Source organism: Phodopus roborovskii, unplaced genomic scaffold, assembly GCF_943737965.1.
Source record: "Phodopus roborovskii unplaced genomic scaffold, PHOROB, whole genome shotgun sequence".
In the NCBI taxonomy this organism is placed as follows: Eukaryota; Metazoa; Chordata; class Mammalia; order Rodentia; family Cricetidae; genus Phodopus; species Phodopus roborovskii.
The window spans coordinates 1,870,263-1,884,242 of NW_026126461.1; the positions used below are offsets into that span (position 1 = coordinate 1,870,263).

Consider the following 13,980-nt stretch of genomic DNA (forward strand, 5'->3'; position numbering starts at 1 on the left):
ATCTTGCCTAGCAGGTCGGTAATTGCAGCGTGCAGAGTCCAGTGCTGGATAAAACAAGTCATATTTTTTCTCCCAGCAGTCTGCAAAGCACATTTTAGCTCCATGAAACCTAGCCGGGTGGGAAAGAGTTCCAGATTGATTTTTCTCTGTCCTGAGAGCCAAGAGTGCAGCATCTTTAGCAAGAGACTTTTACCATGTAGTTATGGTGGACAACCAAGAGCAGTGTCAATAGTGTATGTTGTTTGGGAGTTCCTGGGGCCTCCCTTGACTGAAAACTTAGAGATTAGTAAGTATCCCAAGCCTGGAAAGGTACCTGTGTGTCTAAGGCATGTAGTGCTCATAATAATGCCCAGGTAGCCCAATGAGAGTTTGTAGGGGTCTTCTGGGTGTAAAATTCTACTGTTTAATATAACCTACTTTTGTCCCATAAGTATGGGTGGTAATGGTGATTTTGAATTGTTAGTCAAATTGGAGGACTTGTTCATAATGTTGTCTTGTAGAATATGTGGCATCAACCTTGGGGACTGGATTTGCTCTGTCTAGAGCTCCTGGCCAGTACCCTCTTCCTCTTCCCTTTCAGGTGTTCGGGCAGGGATGTCTGGCTCCTTGCCAGGGGGCTCAGTCATCAGTCGCTTGCTAATTAATGCTGATCCCTTTAATGCTGAACCTGAAAACCTGTGAGTATGAGGCAACACCAATGGGACATTTTGTTAGGATGCAGAGTGCAGAGGTCTCATCCACAAATCAGTCAGAGCCATCAATGGACAGCTAAGTAGTAGGCTCTTTTTTTGGTTGTTCTTGAATGAGGAAAATGTGCAGCCATGGAAGTGTGTATGAGAGCCTTCCCTATAGGCTACTATAGGACAGCAGAGGCATTTGAATTAGATGTGTGATCTGGAAGGACTCTGGTTCTCATCAGGTTGCAAGGAGCTTAGGCTAAAATGTATTAGAATTCTGGTACAAGCTTTGTGGAGCCCCTCTTCATGCCCAGTGTCTATGGGAGTTTTTAGAACTTACCTTTTCACAGTGCCTCCCTTCCCTGGAACTGGGGGAAAACATGGGTAGGACACGCCTATGGCTCTGGAGGAGTGGGTGAGTACAGACACAGTGCCAAAGACAAGTCCCCAGCAGTGTTCTGGGGAAGGGAGACTTTGGCATTGGTACACAAGTTTTCAGTCACTTCAGAGACTGCTTGGGCAATGTAGGATCATTAGAGAAGCATGCCATGAAGATCTCTGGGAAACAGGCTGTAGTGCCTCAGAAGTGCAAACCAGAAGCTATGTGTCCCAGTGGTTCTGCCCATGGTACAAACTCTAGAGATTCTAAAACACATGTCTACAACAACAGTAGGCATTAATGCTCCCAAGGCATCAGTAGAACACAAAACAATTTGAATGTCCATCAGTTAATGAGAGGCAAAAATATGGTGTGTCCACATAATGGAAGCTTGCTTTGCAGTAAAGATAACATATGGATGAGGGAAAGGAGCCAGATACATAGGCTACACTGTTTCATTCCATTTATTTGATAGGTCCTGGATAGGCATATTCAGAGATCAATGATTTTTCCAGGGTCAGAGTAGGGGGGAGGTAGGAGCTAGGGCAAGTGATGATGAGTCTGAAATTTGACCGTAGCAGTGAAAGAACTCTGCTGACTCATGTACTTTACGTGGTAGTGGCATTGTATGTGAATTACATCTCAGTAGAGTTCTTACCAAAACACACAAACACCTCAAACAAACCCTGAATCAGGGCTCTGGGTTCAAACTCTAAATGCAGGAAAACAGAAGTTCACCAAAGTGAAACAACTGCAAAACATGGAAAAAGCGATGAGTTTTGCTCTATGGGAGAAACTGCTGCAGGTCAGCGTGGAGGAGCTTGTTAGGCAGAGCTGTTGAGTTTAAACTCACCTTTGCAGAGAGTACTACACAGAGAAGTGCGTCATGAACAACTACTTTGGCATTGGCTTGGATGCGAAGATATCTCTGGACTTTAACAACAAGCGTGATGAGCACCCAGAGAAATGTAGGTAGGTAATCCTTGTTGTCTGAAGAGGTGGAAAGCAGGCAGCCTGAGAAGCCAGCTTGGAAGGGGAGGGCCAGCTTGAGCAGGCTGGACACCAGGAAGCCAGTGGTGATGGGTGACTGGAATGGGCTTCCTCTTATCCAGCACCAGAGTCGTCTTTGACCGTATGTCAGAAGCAGGTGACACGAGTGTGCTGCAGGGTCACTGCCCAGCACTGCTTGTAGATAGAGCTCTGCTCACCCACAGACTGCCCAATCCCCTCCCAGTTGTCATCAGGACATGGGATGTATAGAGGCTGGGGATTTGGAAATTGTTTTTTCCCTTGTGCTTTTCTGTGTTTTCCAAATTCTCTATGGCAAGCATAATTTTATTTACTTGTATATGTGTGAGTGTGTATGATGATCACATGCTACATACAGTACATGTGTAGAGGTCAGAAGACCACCCCAGGAGTCATATGGTCCTTGCTTTCCACTCTTTTTTTGAGACACTTTTCTATTTTTCACTGCTGTGCACCTGGTTGGCTGGTCCAGGGACTTCTGGGGATTTTTTGCTTCAAGCCAGGTACCCTGGGATTATGGATGTGCTCTACTGCATCCAGTTGTGTGTATCTAGAGATTCAAACTCTGGTCCTCATGCTTGCATAGCAATAATTTTATTCACTAGTCATCTCCCCAGCATAATTTTATAGCCAGAAGTCATCTCTCTCTCTCTCTCTCTCTCTCTCTCTCTCTCACACACACACACACACACACACACACACACACACACACAGAGTTACTGACTTGTTTTTCAGGGTGATTGCTTTCTTGGCAGTGTCAGTTTGTAACATACTTCCTCATTGGTAAATTTAGTCTTCTTACATGTCTGAGAAGCCCAGACTATCTTTTATGGTGTCTTGTTATACACTGTTGCTGAGTCCCCCCAAGTTTTACAGCAGTAATTTCAGGTTACTGTAAGGGAAGCTCTGCCCAAAGTAACACTTTTTTCCAGGAGTCGGACTAAGAACATGATGTGGTATGGTGTCCTTGGCACCAAAGAGCTGCTGCATAGAACCTACAGGAACCTGGAGCAAAAGGTCCTGCTGGAGGTGAGTGTTAGCCTCCAGGCATTGTGGGTAATTTCCCATCCTTGGCTGTAGATCAGTCATTCCCGCTGGACTCCCTGGAGGTCTCCTGCCTCACCCCAGGCCTCCAATAGTGCTGGGGAAGGAAGGACTGATGCATGTTGACCATTGCTCTTTTTTCTCTATCTGCCTTTTGTGGCTCAGTGTGATGGGCGCCCGATTCCCCTCCCAAGTCTTCAGGGAATTGCTGTCCTCAACATTCCCAGCTATGCCGGAGGGACCAACTTTTGGGGAGGCACCAAGGAAGATGATGTACGTATGGGGTTTGAGCTCGGTGGGCTGGGCTTAGCAAGGTCAGGGATTTGTGACTGGATGGAGTACCCCTGGTCCTGGCAGTAGGCATGGTGGAAGACCAGACAGACAGGCTCCTTCACTGATTGGCCTGCTATCTAGAAGGCAGATCTAGCAAATTATCAAGTGAGGGGAAGCTAAGACTTGAAGGAGAACTCAGGCTGGCCAAGTTGGGTGGTACTCTGATGGAGAGTACATCATGTTGGTAGAAAAAACAAGATGTAGAAGGGGCAGAGTGCATAGAGAATGGTCCCTCAACTGCAGTGTAAAATACATACATAGAGAAGGGGGACATATGTGGAGCTTGTATTGCATGGGGCTATAGAAGTCAAGGGCAGAAGTCTAGAATTTATCCTAAGAATGTAGGAAGATATTGACAGGCCTTAACCAGGGGGATGACATATTTGCATCTAGCTTAAAAGAAATCAACTAGCATTTACTGCAGACTTAAGAGTAGGCCACTATTCTAAGCACCTGTTAGCACATTTCATTTCACATACCTGCCCCTAAGGAGCAAGCAGCGTTCTCTCTCTGAAGGAAGAAGGGTATGAAAAACTTGGCTGAGGTGTCATGGCTAGTAAGTAAAAAGTGTGAGAGCCAGTCCCAGGCGATGTGCTAGCTGGGCAAAATGTCCCACCTTGTGTTGCACTGACCATCACTGCACTACCTATGGGTGTGGGCCTGTCTGCCTCCCAGAACTCCCACAGTAAGAAGCAAAACAAGGGGGAAGGGGTGTTTGGGGAAGTGGGACAGACAGCTTTCATGCTGGCCCTTTCAGACTTTTGCAGCTCCATCATTTGATGATAAGATTCTGGAGGTGGTCGCTGTGTTCGGCAGCATGCAAATGGCTGTGTCTCGTGTAATTAAGCTACAGCATCATCGGATTGCCCAGGTACTGGCCATGCTGCTCCAGAGGTCTAGCCCACCCACTTCTGGGGCTCATCCCTGTTTGGAGAGGCAGGGCCTGGCCCAGAACTTCCTGGATTTGCACACAGTACAGACCCAAGGAATACAAGTGTCTTCACACAGCCCCAGTCTGTCTCCTCCCACTGAGTGTTCTGAGCCTTGGCAGAGTAGAAAAGACCCAGCTGAGCTGTGGCTGCTGCAGAATTAGTGTACTGTGGGCATGGAGCTATCTGACAGTGAGTGCGCCCACCAGAGTCTGGTATACACCTCTCAAGTCTAGCTTTAATTCTGATAGCATTGATGAGCTGGTGTGGGTCCACCCACTTGGGGGGTAGGGAGGAAATGACTATACAGACAGTGGAGTGCTGATAAAATCTGTTGGGTGAGATCTGCCTGTGTCTTCCTGCACCGTCTCCAACAGTCATCTGCTTAAAGTTTATCGTTTTGTTTGTTCTTGGGCACATTTTTATAAAAGAGTTGCAGGGCCTTATCATCTGTTGTTGGACTCTGCTCTGCCCTGGGGACGTTTGCACACAGTATGGGTAGTGACTGACTCTTTTACACTTTGGTATCTCTATCTGCACATTTGCATCTACTATTTCATGTCTGGGGAGGGAACAGAAGGAGCAGGTCTGGCAACAGATCAGAGGATATTGAAAAGGAAGGCCTTAGGCCAACAGCCAAGTAAATGGCTGTGGGTGAGGAGATAGGGAGTGTAGCTATTCAGAGCAGCAAGGCCTGTGGGTGCTTTAAAGCCCCTGGCACCTAAATAATTGTTAATGGCATCTGCCTAGTGTCGCACAGTGAAGATCTCCATCCTGGGGGACGAGGGCGTGCCTGTGCAGGTGGATGGAGAAGCCTGGATCCAGCCACCTGGGTACATTCGGATTGTGCACAAGAACAGGGCACAGACGCTGACCAGAGACAGGGTAAGAGCAACTGCCAGCAGGGCTGGTGGGGTAGGGGCTATCAGTGCCTTGCCCATGGACTCACTTGAACATTCATGAGAGGCAAAGGGGGGTTTCATGCTTTGTTCTTGGATTTCTCTTCACAATACAGATTAGCTGACATAGTGGCGTGCCCTATAGTCTCAGTGATGCAGAGACAGGAGGCCAGCTAAGACAAATTCTAAGATAAAGATGAAACTAACATCCTTTCTATCCATAGCTGTTACCTTGCTGAACCCTTGGTGTGTTGTGGGCAGGTGTGTGCTCATCCTCTGAGGCACAGGAGAAGTCTGACTCTGGGTTCTCATGTTTTAGGCCTTTGAGAACACTCTGAAGTCTTGGGAGGACAAACAGAAGTGTGAACTTCCCCGCCCACCATCCTTTTCTCTGCACCCTGAGATCCTGTCTGAGGAAGAAGCTACCCAGATGGACCAGTTTGGGCAGGCAGCAGGGGGCCTCATTCACAGGTAGGTTCTGCTGCTGTGTTCCCTGAGGTCCCATTTGCTGGCTCTGCTTCACAGTGGGGGCCTGAGCCTGACTCCTCTGGTTTGATTTGCTTCCCCCCAGATTAAGACCCACAGGGATTTTTTAGAGCCACTAAATCTTTAAATCCCATGCTGGGTTTCTGAGAAAGACCTCAGACTGCCCTGGAGGGTAGTGTGTACCTTGCTCTGGTATTTATCAGGAAAATCAACAGGCTTTTCCCTCTTTTGTAGCTGCCCCTGACAAGTGGTTCCTAGAGCCGCTGTTGTATTGTCACAGGCATTGTCACTGTGGGCTCCTCCCTGCTTACCTGGGGCTTTCTCCAGAAGTTCTTGTCCTTTCAACAGCTTGGCCTCTCTCAGTTCTCCTGTGAAACTGCAAACCAGTTAGTGCCCTTGGCTGTCCATTTCTTGTTTCTCTTGGGCTTTTTCTTTGGCTCTGGCTATGGATGCTCTGCGTTTCTTGGCCATGACTGCTTTGCTCTAGTGGGCAGAGGCTTCAGGCTCCTTGGCAGGTCAGTTTCTTTGGTCCTTGGGGGTGGCTCTAGGCGCCTCTGCCTCCATGCTCCTTGGCAAGTAGCTAACATAGTGCAACCCTCATCCTGCTCCCTTCCCTGTCAGCCATATTTGTCTAGTTCCTTGTTTTGCACAGGCCATGGCTCTATCCTAGGCCCTGGTAGTTTAGGAAGCCTGCCTGGAAGGTGTGTTTACTAGGTCAGCCTTCTGAGAGCCACCAGTAGTCTCATACTTCCCACAGTATGTAAGTTGCTCCCAAGCTTCTCACCCAGCATGTGCTGTCCCATCCCACCTTACCTTACCCAGCTCCTATGAGCTACCCTCTCATTGGCTCTTGGTCTTGCCCAGGCTGTTCTGGCTCACAGCTGATCATCACACCAGGTTCCTTTTAGAGGTGGGTGTAACTTTGGATTGCAGAGTCTTTGTCTCCGAGTTTCTTGAAGGCCAGCCTGTCTGCAGCGCTGCCTGCAAAGCTGTTTGCCTACTTTGTATAAAATGCATTTTCTTCCCTGGAAAAGCTAGGATTTGATATCAGATTTCCCACATAAGTCCACTGTTATTGATTGGGATGTGATATGTCAGCGGCTATCACTGAGGTCATGATGGCCTGTCAGACCACTCCCTGTGCATCTATTCTCTGAATGTGTTTATAAGCAGTGAGTGTATAAAGGCCTTACATGTGCCACCTTCCTTCTTCAGCATTCGGGAAATAGCGCAGTCCCACAGAGACATGGAACAGGAACTCGCACATGCTGTCAATGCCAGCTCCAAAGCCATGGAACGAGTATATGGCAAGCCCAGAACTGCAGAGGTACTTGGTCTCTTTGGATCTGGCTCCTCCTCACCTTTGCAGCTCTTAGCCTTCCACATGGATGCATTTGTTCTTTTCAGGGATTGAACTGCAGCTTTGTTCTGGAAATGGTGAATAACATCAGAGCACTGCGCAGTGAGACAGAGCTACTGCTGGCTGGGAAGATGGCCCTGGTGAGCTGATAAGCAACAGGAGGGCTCTAGTTGTATGAGATGACCCTTGTCGCCAGGGTGTTGTAAAGGGTAACAGTTTTCAGTTCAGGGTCCCGGTGGCCACATCTCAGCCAGGGTTTGTCAGATGTTAAAAACCCCTCTTAACAATGTCCATGTAGTGGACAACACATGTTTCTACCCTCTTCCTATGGCGAGGTGCCAGTCACATCAGGTACGCTGTGCTTATCATGTTTCCACTCAACATGGCTGCTGGGTCAACCCTCGTTTATTGGATGGGGTGGGGGTGCTGCTGACCTCTAGGAGCTTGCTCAGATGGCTGGCCACTAGCCTGAATATGACATGGAAGGGCCTTATTTGAGACTCCCAGACTAGTGTCCCATTCTCCACTCCAAAGTGGTGCTGTCCTGGGTGCTCGAGCTGCTGCCTTAGCTGTCTCCCATGTTTGTGCAGCAGGAACATGACCTGCCTGCTCGGTGACAGAAGAACCTAAAGGGACTACAGCTGGCCAGGTGCCAGGGCAGTGGTTCACCCATCCTTACCTATTCCCTAGGGAGGTTCTGGGCTCAAGCCTTACCTAGAGCTCCAGTTCTGCAAAATTTTTATAGCTGTGTGTGAGGATGATCTAAGCTTACCCACCTGGCTTGGCTGGTCCAAGCTTGCTGTAGCTAGCAGCTCCATTTCTCTCTTTTCCTCTGGAGTAGCAGTTGGATCCCCCTCAGAAGGAACGGCTCGGGGCTGCCTTAGTCGAGATGGACCAGCAGCTCAGGAAACTGACAGACACACCTTGGCTCTGCCAGCCCATGGAGCCTGGTGAGGAAGAGGTATGTTGGTCCTGAGCATAATAGCTCATGCTGTTATTCCCTGTGTGCAATATAGTCCTTGGGGCTGCTTTGGCCTGGAGCCCGTTTGCCTCCTGAAGACTTACGCCACTAAAACGGCCCTCAAAGCAGGGAGAGATTTAGGCATGGAGGAAGGAGTTGAGGGTTGGGGATGAAGAGTGACTCTTGATGAATGTGTCCCCACTGCCTCTGAAACAGGCAGGACTAGGGGTGAAGCAGGTGGCAAGATACATTGCGGTGGCAAGATACATTGCAGCTTCTTGTAGGTTAACAGGGATTGAGTTGGTGTGTTCATTCCCCATTCACAATTTGCATCTGCGGGTACTTGTGAGATTCTAACTTGGTGCACCTCTAATATTTTGGTTATAGTCAGGGTTCCAGGGCATACTGTACCTGGAACAGAATCCACCTACAGCAGGAAGGGCAAGCTGAAGAAGACAGAAGAGGGAGGAAACATCTGGCAGGGACAAGTCTTAGGCTGCCTCTGGGCTTCTGGTGTCTTAGAGATGGAACAGAAGGGGCCAAGAGAAAAAGTCATCTTGACCTCCTATAACACAGGAGACAATGTCCTCTTTAACATAGTTGCAGGAGATAAAATGATAGTAAACAACACTTCTCTGCCCAGTTTTAGTCAGTGAGAACCTTTGGCAGCAGTGTGTAAAACTAAGAATGAAGATGTTGGGAATGGGTGTTGGGGCTTAGAGCTTAAGAACACAAGTGCCCATTCCAGAGGGTTTGGGTCCCAGCACCTACACCAGGCAGCTCACAACTATGTGTAACCCTGCTTCTCTGGGATCCAGTGCCCATTTATGGCCTCCTGTGCACCCATACATACATGGTTTACACACAGATAAGTAACTTAAACCATGTTTAAGAGGCACTGAAACAAATGTATAAGAATAAGGAAATAGAACAGTTAATGAACATATTTCATAGATTGGGTCTTGGCATGAGTTCCTCATTCTCAGTGTTTTCTACTCTCTAACAGAATGTGATGCTGGATCTTTCTAAACGCAGCCGCAGTGGTAAATTCCGCCTCGTGACCAAGTTTAAAAAGGAGAAAAATAATAAGAACAAAGAAGTTCACAGTAGCCTAGGAGCCCCCGGTACCTGCCTCTTTCCTGTGTGTCTCTCTCTCTGGCTGGCAATGCCAGCTGTCCTGCTCAGTTCTCCTGGTCTCTGCTTTTCTCCTCAGCCTTGAGGCTCTTCCCCTTGGTCCTTGTGCTATGTAGGATTCCCTAGTCACACTGGCTGCACTAGTCTGTCTTGTAGCTACAAGACCAAACCTTGCTTGCTTCCTTTCTCTGTCTGGTACTGACTGATGTCAGTCATGCCCTGCTCAAATGCACCTTCCATGGAGACTGTGGGGTGATGGGCAACTGAGCTGACCTGCCTACCCTAAATTTGGGGGCTTATGGTAGGAGGACGACAACAGAAATGACGAGACAAACTTGGAGAAGACACAAACTCAGACTGTGCTGGGGTCCTCTGTGCCTGTTCCTCTGGCAGGCTGCTGCTTCCAATTTAATTGACTCACTGATCAAGGTTCCTAAGCCTGGCACTCCAGGCCACCAGTGATTGGGTGAAGAAATCAATAGGAAATGGTGCTAAAGAACATTTTTCTCCCCCTGGATCAGTAAATTTGGGCTTAAAATATATCTCCTTGGCCCAGAGCTCCGGGGCTGTGTCTGGCACCTTTGAGGGTCAGAGCTGGATTTGGTGTGGCATCTGCCACCAGTCAGGGCAGCTCTTGTTTGATTTTTCATCTTTGCATGTTTGTTTAGAATTGGGTTTCTGTGAATGATGGTGGATCTGACTCTGCATGGCCACAATCTCTGCATGTCTCCTGTAGTGCTCCAGCTGTGGACACAATGCTGGCTTTAGTCACAGAGATGGCCTCTTTATTTGGTGGTGTTTAATGCCTTTGGAGCATCCAAAAGGTTATTGACCCACCTGGCAGGAGTAGCCAGCACTCCTGCAGTGCATGCCCCTTAGGGGAGGATGGCTCTCTGTCTCCGTTGCACTGCTGGAGCAGTGTCTGTGGCTAGGTGATGGCTGCTGGGGTGCCTTGGGTGCTGAAGCCATCTTGTGTAGCACTGCTGGGTGTCTTGGTGTTGGCTGCTGGGCTCTGAGCATTCACTGCACTCGTGCTTTTCCGTCTCTGACAGTTCACCTCTGGGGGACAGAGGAGGTTGCTGCCTGGCTGGAGCACCTCAGTCTCTGTGAGTATAAGGACATCTTCACGCGGCACGACATCCGGGGCTCTGAGCTCCTGCACCTGGAGCGGAGGGACCTCAAGGTACTTCACAGGTGTCTTCCTAGAACCCACACCTGGGCTCTTACACACTCCTAGCTATGTTCTCTTCCCTGACCTGGCCGCATCCTAGCATCACCCAGTCATCACACAGCTAGTTCTTCCAGGACCGTTTTGTGTACCTCAGGTTGACTAAGGTCCTTGCCTTTAGCAATGGTGGCTTCCTTTGGCACAGATATCAAGGCCAAGTGCAGACACAATGGGGGAAGCCTTGGTTTTCTTAGCCACATTAAGTAGGTACTATCTAAACATTAGAAACTAGGGGTTCAGCTGACAAGCTCAAGGTCTCAGTGGCTGGTGGGCCCTATACTATGCTCCATAGTGAGTGAAGATGGAAGAGTCTGCTTTCTCAAGCCTAGAAGGAGGGTCAGACTGCTGATCCTCCCCTGCACCTGTGCATCAGGGAGTACAATCAGGTCTGCACCCATAAACTCGACTTGCATAGCCAAGCCCGGGCCTGCTTGGCTTCAACGAGCTGTCTTATGGACATTGTGTCTGGTTTTGTCCCAGGAAGGCAAAAGGCCATCGGGGCTTCCTTGACAGGTGGCTCTCCCAAGGCTATCTGCAACCCACTTTCTGTCAGGCATCTATTCTTTGTCTGTGGGCTGTCCTTCTTGACAGTAGTGTTATAGGACACAGGAGCCACATGTTGGTATCTACATAACTGACTGTGCCGATTCTTTCCCATTTCATCTGCTGTTATTTTCCTCATTTGTATTCGAAAAAGTGACCGAGAAAACTTGTTGGTGACAGCCAATTTGTAGAGCCTCTGGCCTGAGCCCTCTTCCAGATATCTATGTCGTCTGTCTTCTCTGTTGCAGGACCTCGGTGTGACCAAAGTGGGCCACATGAAGAGGATCCTTTGTGGGATCAAGGAGCTGAGCCGGAGCTCCCCTGCCGCCGAGGCCTAGCCTCTGCATTCTCTGCCTGCATCCTCCGCTCCTCCCAAGACTGAAGCCCAGGGAGGACACTGCCACCACTCAGCCCCTGGCCTTTCTCATGGTGCTATTCCCTTTGTTAGTGACAAGAAGCCTGATGCCCGTTGGTAACAGCTTTGGAGTCTTGAACATACCAACACAGCTACCTTCGAGATACCTTTCCTAGCTGCAGTTGTTTGGGGCAGACTCTCAGTCCCACTTGTGGCTCTCACTGACCTGCCTTGTGGGCCACAGGGAATATGGTGAAACCTGATCTCCCAGCACCTGGCACCCCTGCAGAACCTTCTTACCTGAGCCACATGCTCCGACTGTCCTGTGTACTCCTTTTCAGTGTCCTTTATTGGTCACGCTGGGCAGCGCCGTCTCCACCTCTACCTGGTCTCAAAGGAGAGTGGGCCCAGCCTGAGTGGTCCTCACCAGAGTGTTCTGTGCCTGACAGCCACTCTGTGGTTCTTCACAGCAGCCCCGCAAAGGCCGCCCACCTACTACCCTTTGTTCATGAGTTTTAAGTTTTAAAAACAAAGGTGTGCACTTTCCTGGGTTGAAAGTAACATGGGTGTATTTCTAGGCTTATTATGTATGGGTAAAGAAAGGAAAGCCCTCCTGCTTAGGCCAGGCCTCAGGGCACTGGGCTTTCCACTGGGCTGTGAGCATGTGGACAATCCATGCATCTCCTTAGGATGCTACAGGTGTCTGCAGTCTAGTTTGGGGCAGACAAGGATGAGTTCATACTAACTAGCTCAGCATTACTGTGGAGGCCAAGCTTCCTGGGTGCTGGCTCTGTAGTGGTTTCTCATATGCTGTGAGGCCTGGTGTCCACCAGGAGGTGTTTGTGAGGACTATAACCACAGCCCACATTGCTGCTGTCCTGCTACTACCTGCTGGGCAGAATTGGCTCTGAAACAGCAGGTGACACTGTTGGTGGCAGAAGCTCTACAAGGCCCAGACTGCACTCTGTGGGCAATTCCCAGGTGGGGATGCTCTTGGCCTTCATTGCCACTGACTTACCCTTAACCCCACTTTCAGAGATGGCAGTCCTCCACAGGGACTTGTCTATCAGCTGGAAAGGGCTTTAGCAGGAGGGCTGCTGGGCTGTGGTCCTCACCCAGAGAGGATAGTGCTGGGAACTCTCTGGTGCTTTCCTATCTGACTTGAGAAGTGCTGAGCTTGGACTCTGGGTAGAGCCTGCAGCAGCCCCAGCTGAGGAGGCAGGGTTGACATGCTGCTGCAGATGCCATGGGTCATCTTCCCTTCATCGGTAACAGACCTGAGAGCCCTGGCCAGTAGAGTGGAGTATGGAGAGCCTACAGTGCAATTCCTGCTGCATTATGCCTCAGGCCTAGAGTTTTACCAAAGCAACTGCCAGTATCTGTGGGATCTGTTGAATATCACATGTGGGCTGGGAGAATCTGCCCTGTGTGTAGACTTCGCTGCCTCCATGAAAACAACCTTGAATGGAAACAGCTGTCACTTTTCCATCTGGGGGTTCTGTCTCTCACTGAGTCAATTTAGACCTGCATGTGGAGGAAGGGATCGTCTGGCCTCAGAAGTTACAGAGCCTGTGACTGACCAACTGAAACTTAAGTGAGGAGGGAACCGAGGCAGAGAAGCAACTGAGGGTGACAATCAAGTCCAGAGAAAGCATTGCATTTTGGTGAGGGGTGCTAGAAATCAGTGATGTCAACTACTGAAACAGCACTGTTTATATAGTCAGCAAGAGGTCCAGTCTGAGTGGGGACCTGCCAGATGGCCATGGGCCTGTCTACAAAGGGAGAGAAGATAGGATCCCTGAGGAATTGGAGAAAAGGTTTTGTGCCTACAGGTGGGGCTAACCCTCATATTTATAATCTTAATTTATAGTGACCACCTGGAGCAGATGCCCCTTGTATTGTTATGTAAATAGTTCACATCTGAGAGTTGTAAATAAATTCTTCTGTGTATAATAAAAACAAGCCTGGTTTTGATCTTCCACAGTCAGCATTCCTGTCCTCATTCCTGGGCTCTGACAGTTGCTAGCTGCTCTGAAGACAGGCTGACTTGGTGGCTGTAAAGCAAAACAGAGTCATTGTATTTTGGGGGAGCTGGGGTCTGTTGGATAGGCAGTTCACCCAGCATTAGCCCTGGGTTAGCAACTAGCAACAAGGCCAGCCAGTGGGTAAGTCTCCACTGGTGGACTGCAGCTGCTGCTCATGGTTCTTGTCAAGGTGCAGTGAGTCACATTGATATTTGGCTTACTGAACTTAAAAGAGGGAGCTGTTGGTGCTTCCTTAGGTAGTGAAGATTCTGCCACCGCTGAGTCCCTGATAGTCAAGTCTGACCTAGAGGGAAGCTAGCATCTATGAAACCAGTTTTGGATTGACAGGAAATTCTTGGTACCACCTTTGCCCTGGCCAGATTCCATCCCCCAGAATAGTGAACAGAGCTATGTGTCAACCAGTTTCTTCCAAAATACTTTCCCATGAGTTTAGATTTATTTTAAGCCAAAATGTACTTATTTCAAAGCAGTATTTCTACATAATATAAATCATGTTTGTTGAGTGTCTGAAGTATGCATGGAGAAAAGGCCATACAAGCTCTCTTTAAGCAGCAGAACACAAAGCAGTCAGTATATGA

General features: G+C 49.0%; 1 protein-coding gene across 2 annotated transcripts in view; it reads left to right on the forward strand.

The window, feature by feature from the left end:
• Positions 1 to 13,340, forward strand: part of Dgkd (diacylglycerol kinase delta) — an 83,852-nt gene extending 70,512 nt beyond the window's left edge. The window contains exons 18-30 of one of the 2 annotated variants that reach the window (XM_051190740.1): positions 581 to 677; positions 1,918 to 2,028; positions 3,018 to 3,114; positions 3,295 to 3,402; positions 4,220 to 4,333; positions 5,142 to 5,276; positions 5,610 to 5,761; positions 6,992 to 7,103; positions 7,184 to 7,276; positions 7,978 to 8,097; positions 9,104 to 9,221; positions 10,284 to 10,414; positions 11,251 to 13,340. In XM_051190740.1, coding sequence (XP_051046697.1) covers positions 581 to 677; positions 1,918 to 2,028; positions 3,018 to 3,114; positions 3,295 to 3,402; positions 4,220 to 4,333; positions 5,142 to 5,276; positions 5,610 to 5,761; positions 6,992 to 7,103; positions 7,184 to 7,276; positions 7,978 to 8,097; positions 9,104 to 9,221; positions 10,284 to 10,414; positions 11,251 to 11,340 — 1,478 coding nt within the window. In that variant the 3' untranslated portion in view covers positions 11,341 to 13,340. The remainder of the gene's footprint in view (positions 1 to 580; positions 678 to 1,917; positions 2,029 to 3,017; positions 3,115 to 3,294; positions 3,403 to 4,219; positions 4,334 to 5,141; positions 5,277 to 5,609; positions 5,762 to 6,991; positions 7,104 to 7,183; positions 7,277 to 7,977; positions 8,098 to 9,103; positions 9,222 to 10,283; positions 10,415 to 11,250) is intronic. The other variant, XM_051190741.1, reaches the window with a different exon arrangement.
• Positions 13,341 to 13,980: the final 640 nt, after the last annotated feature.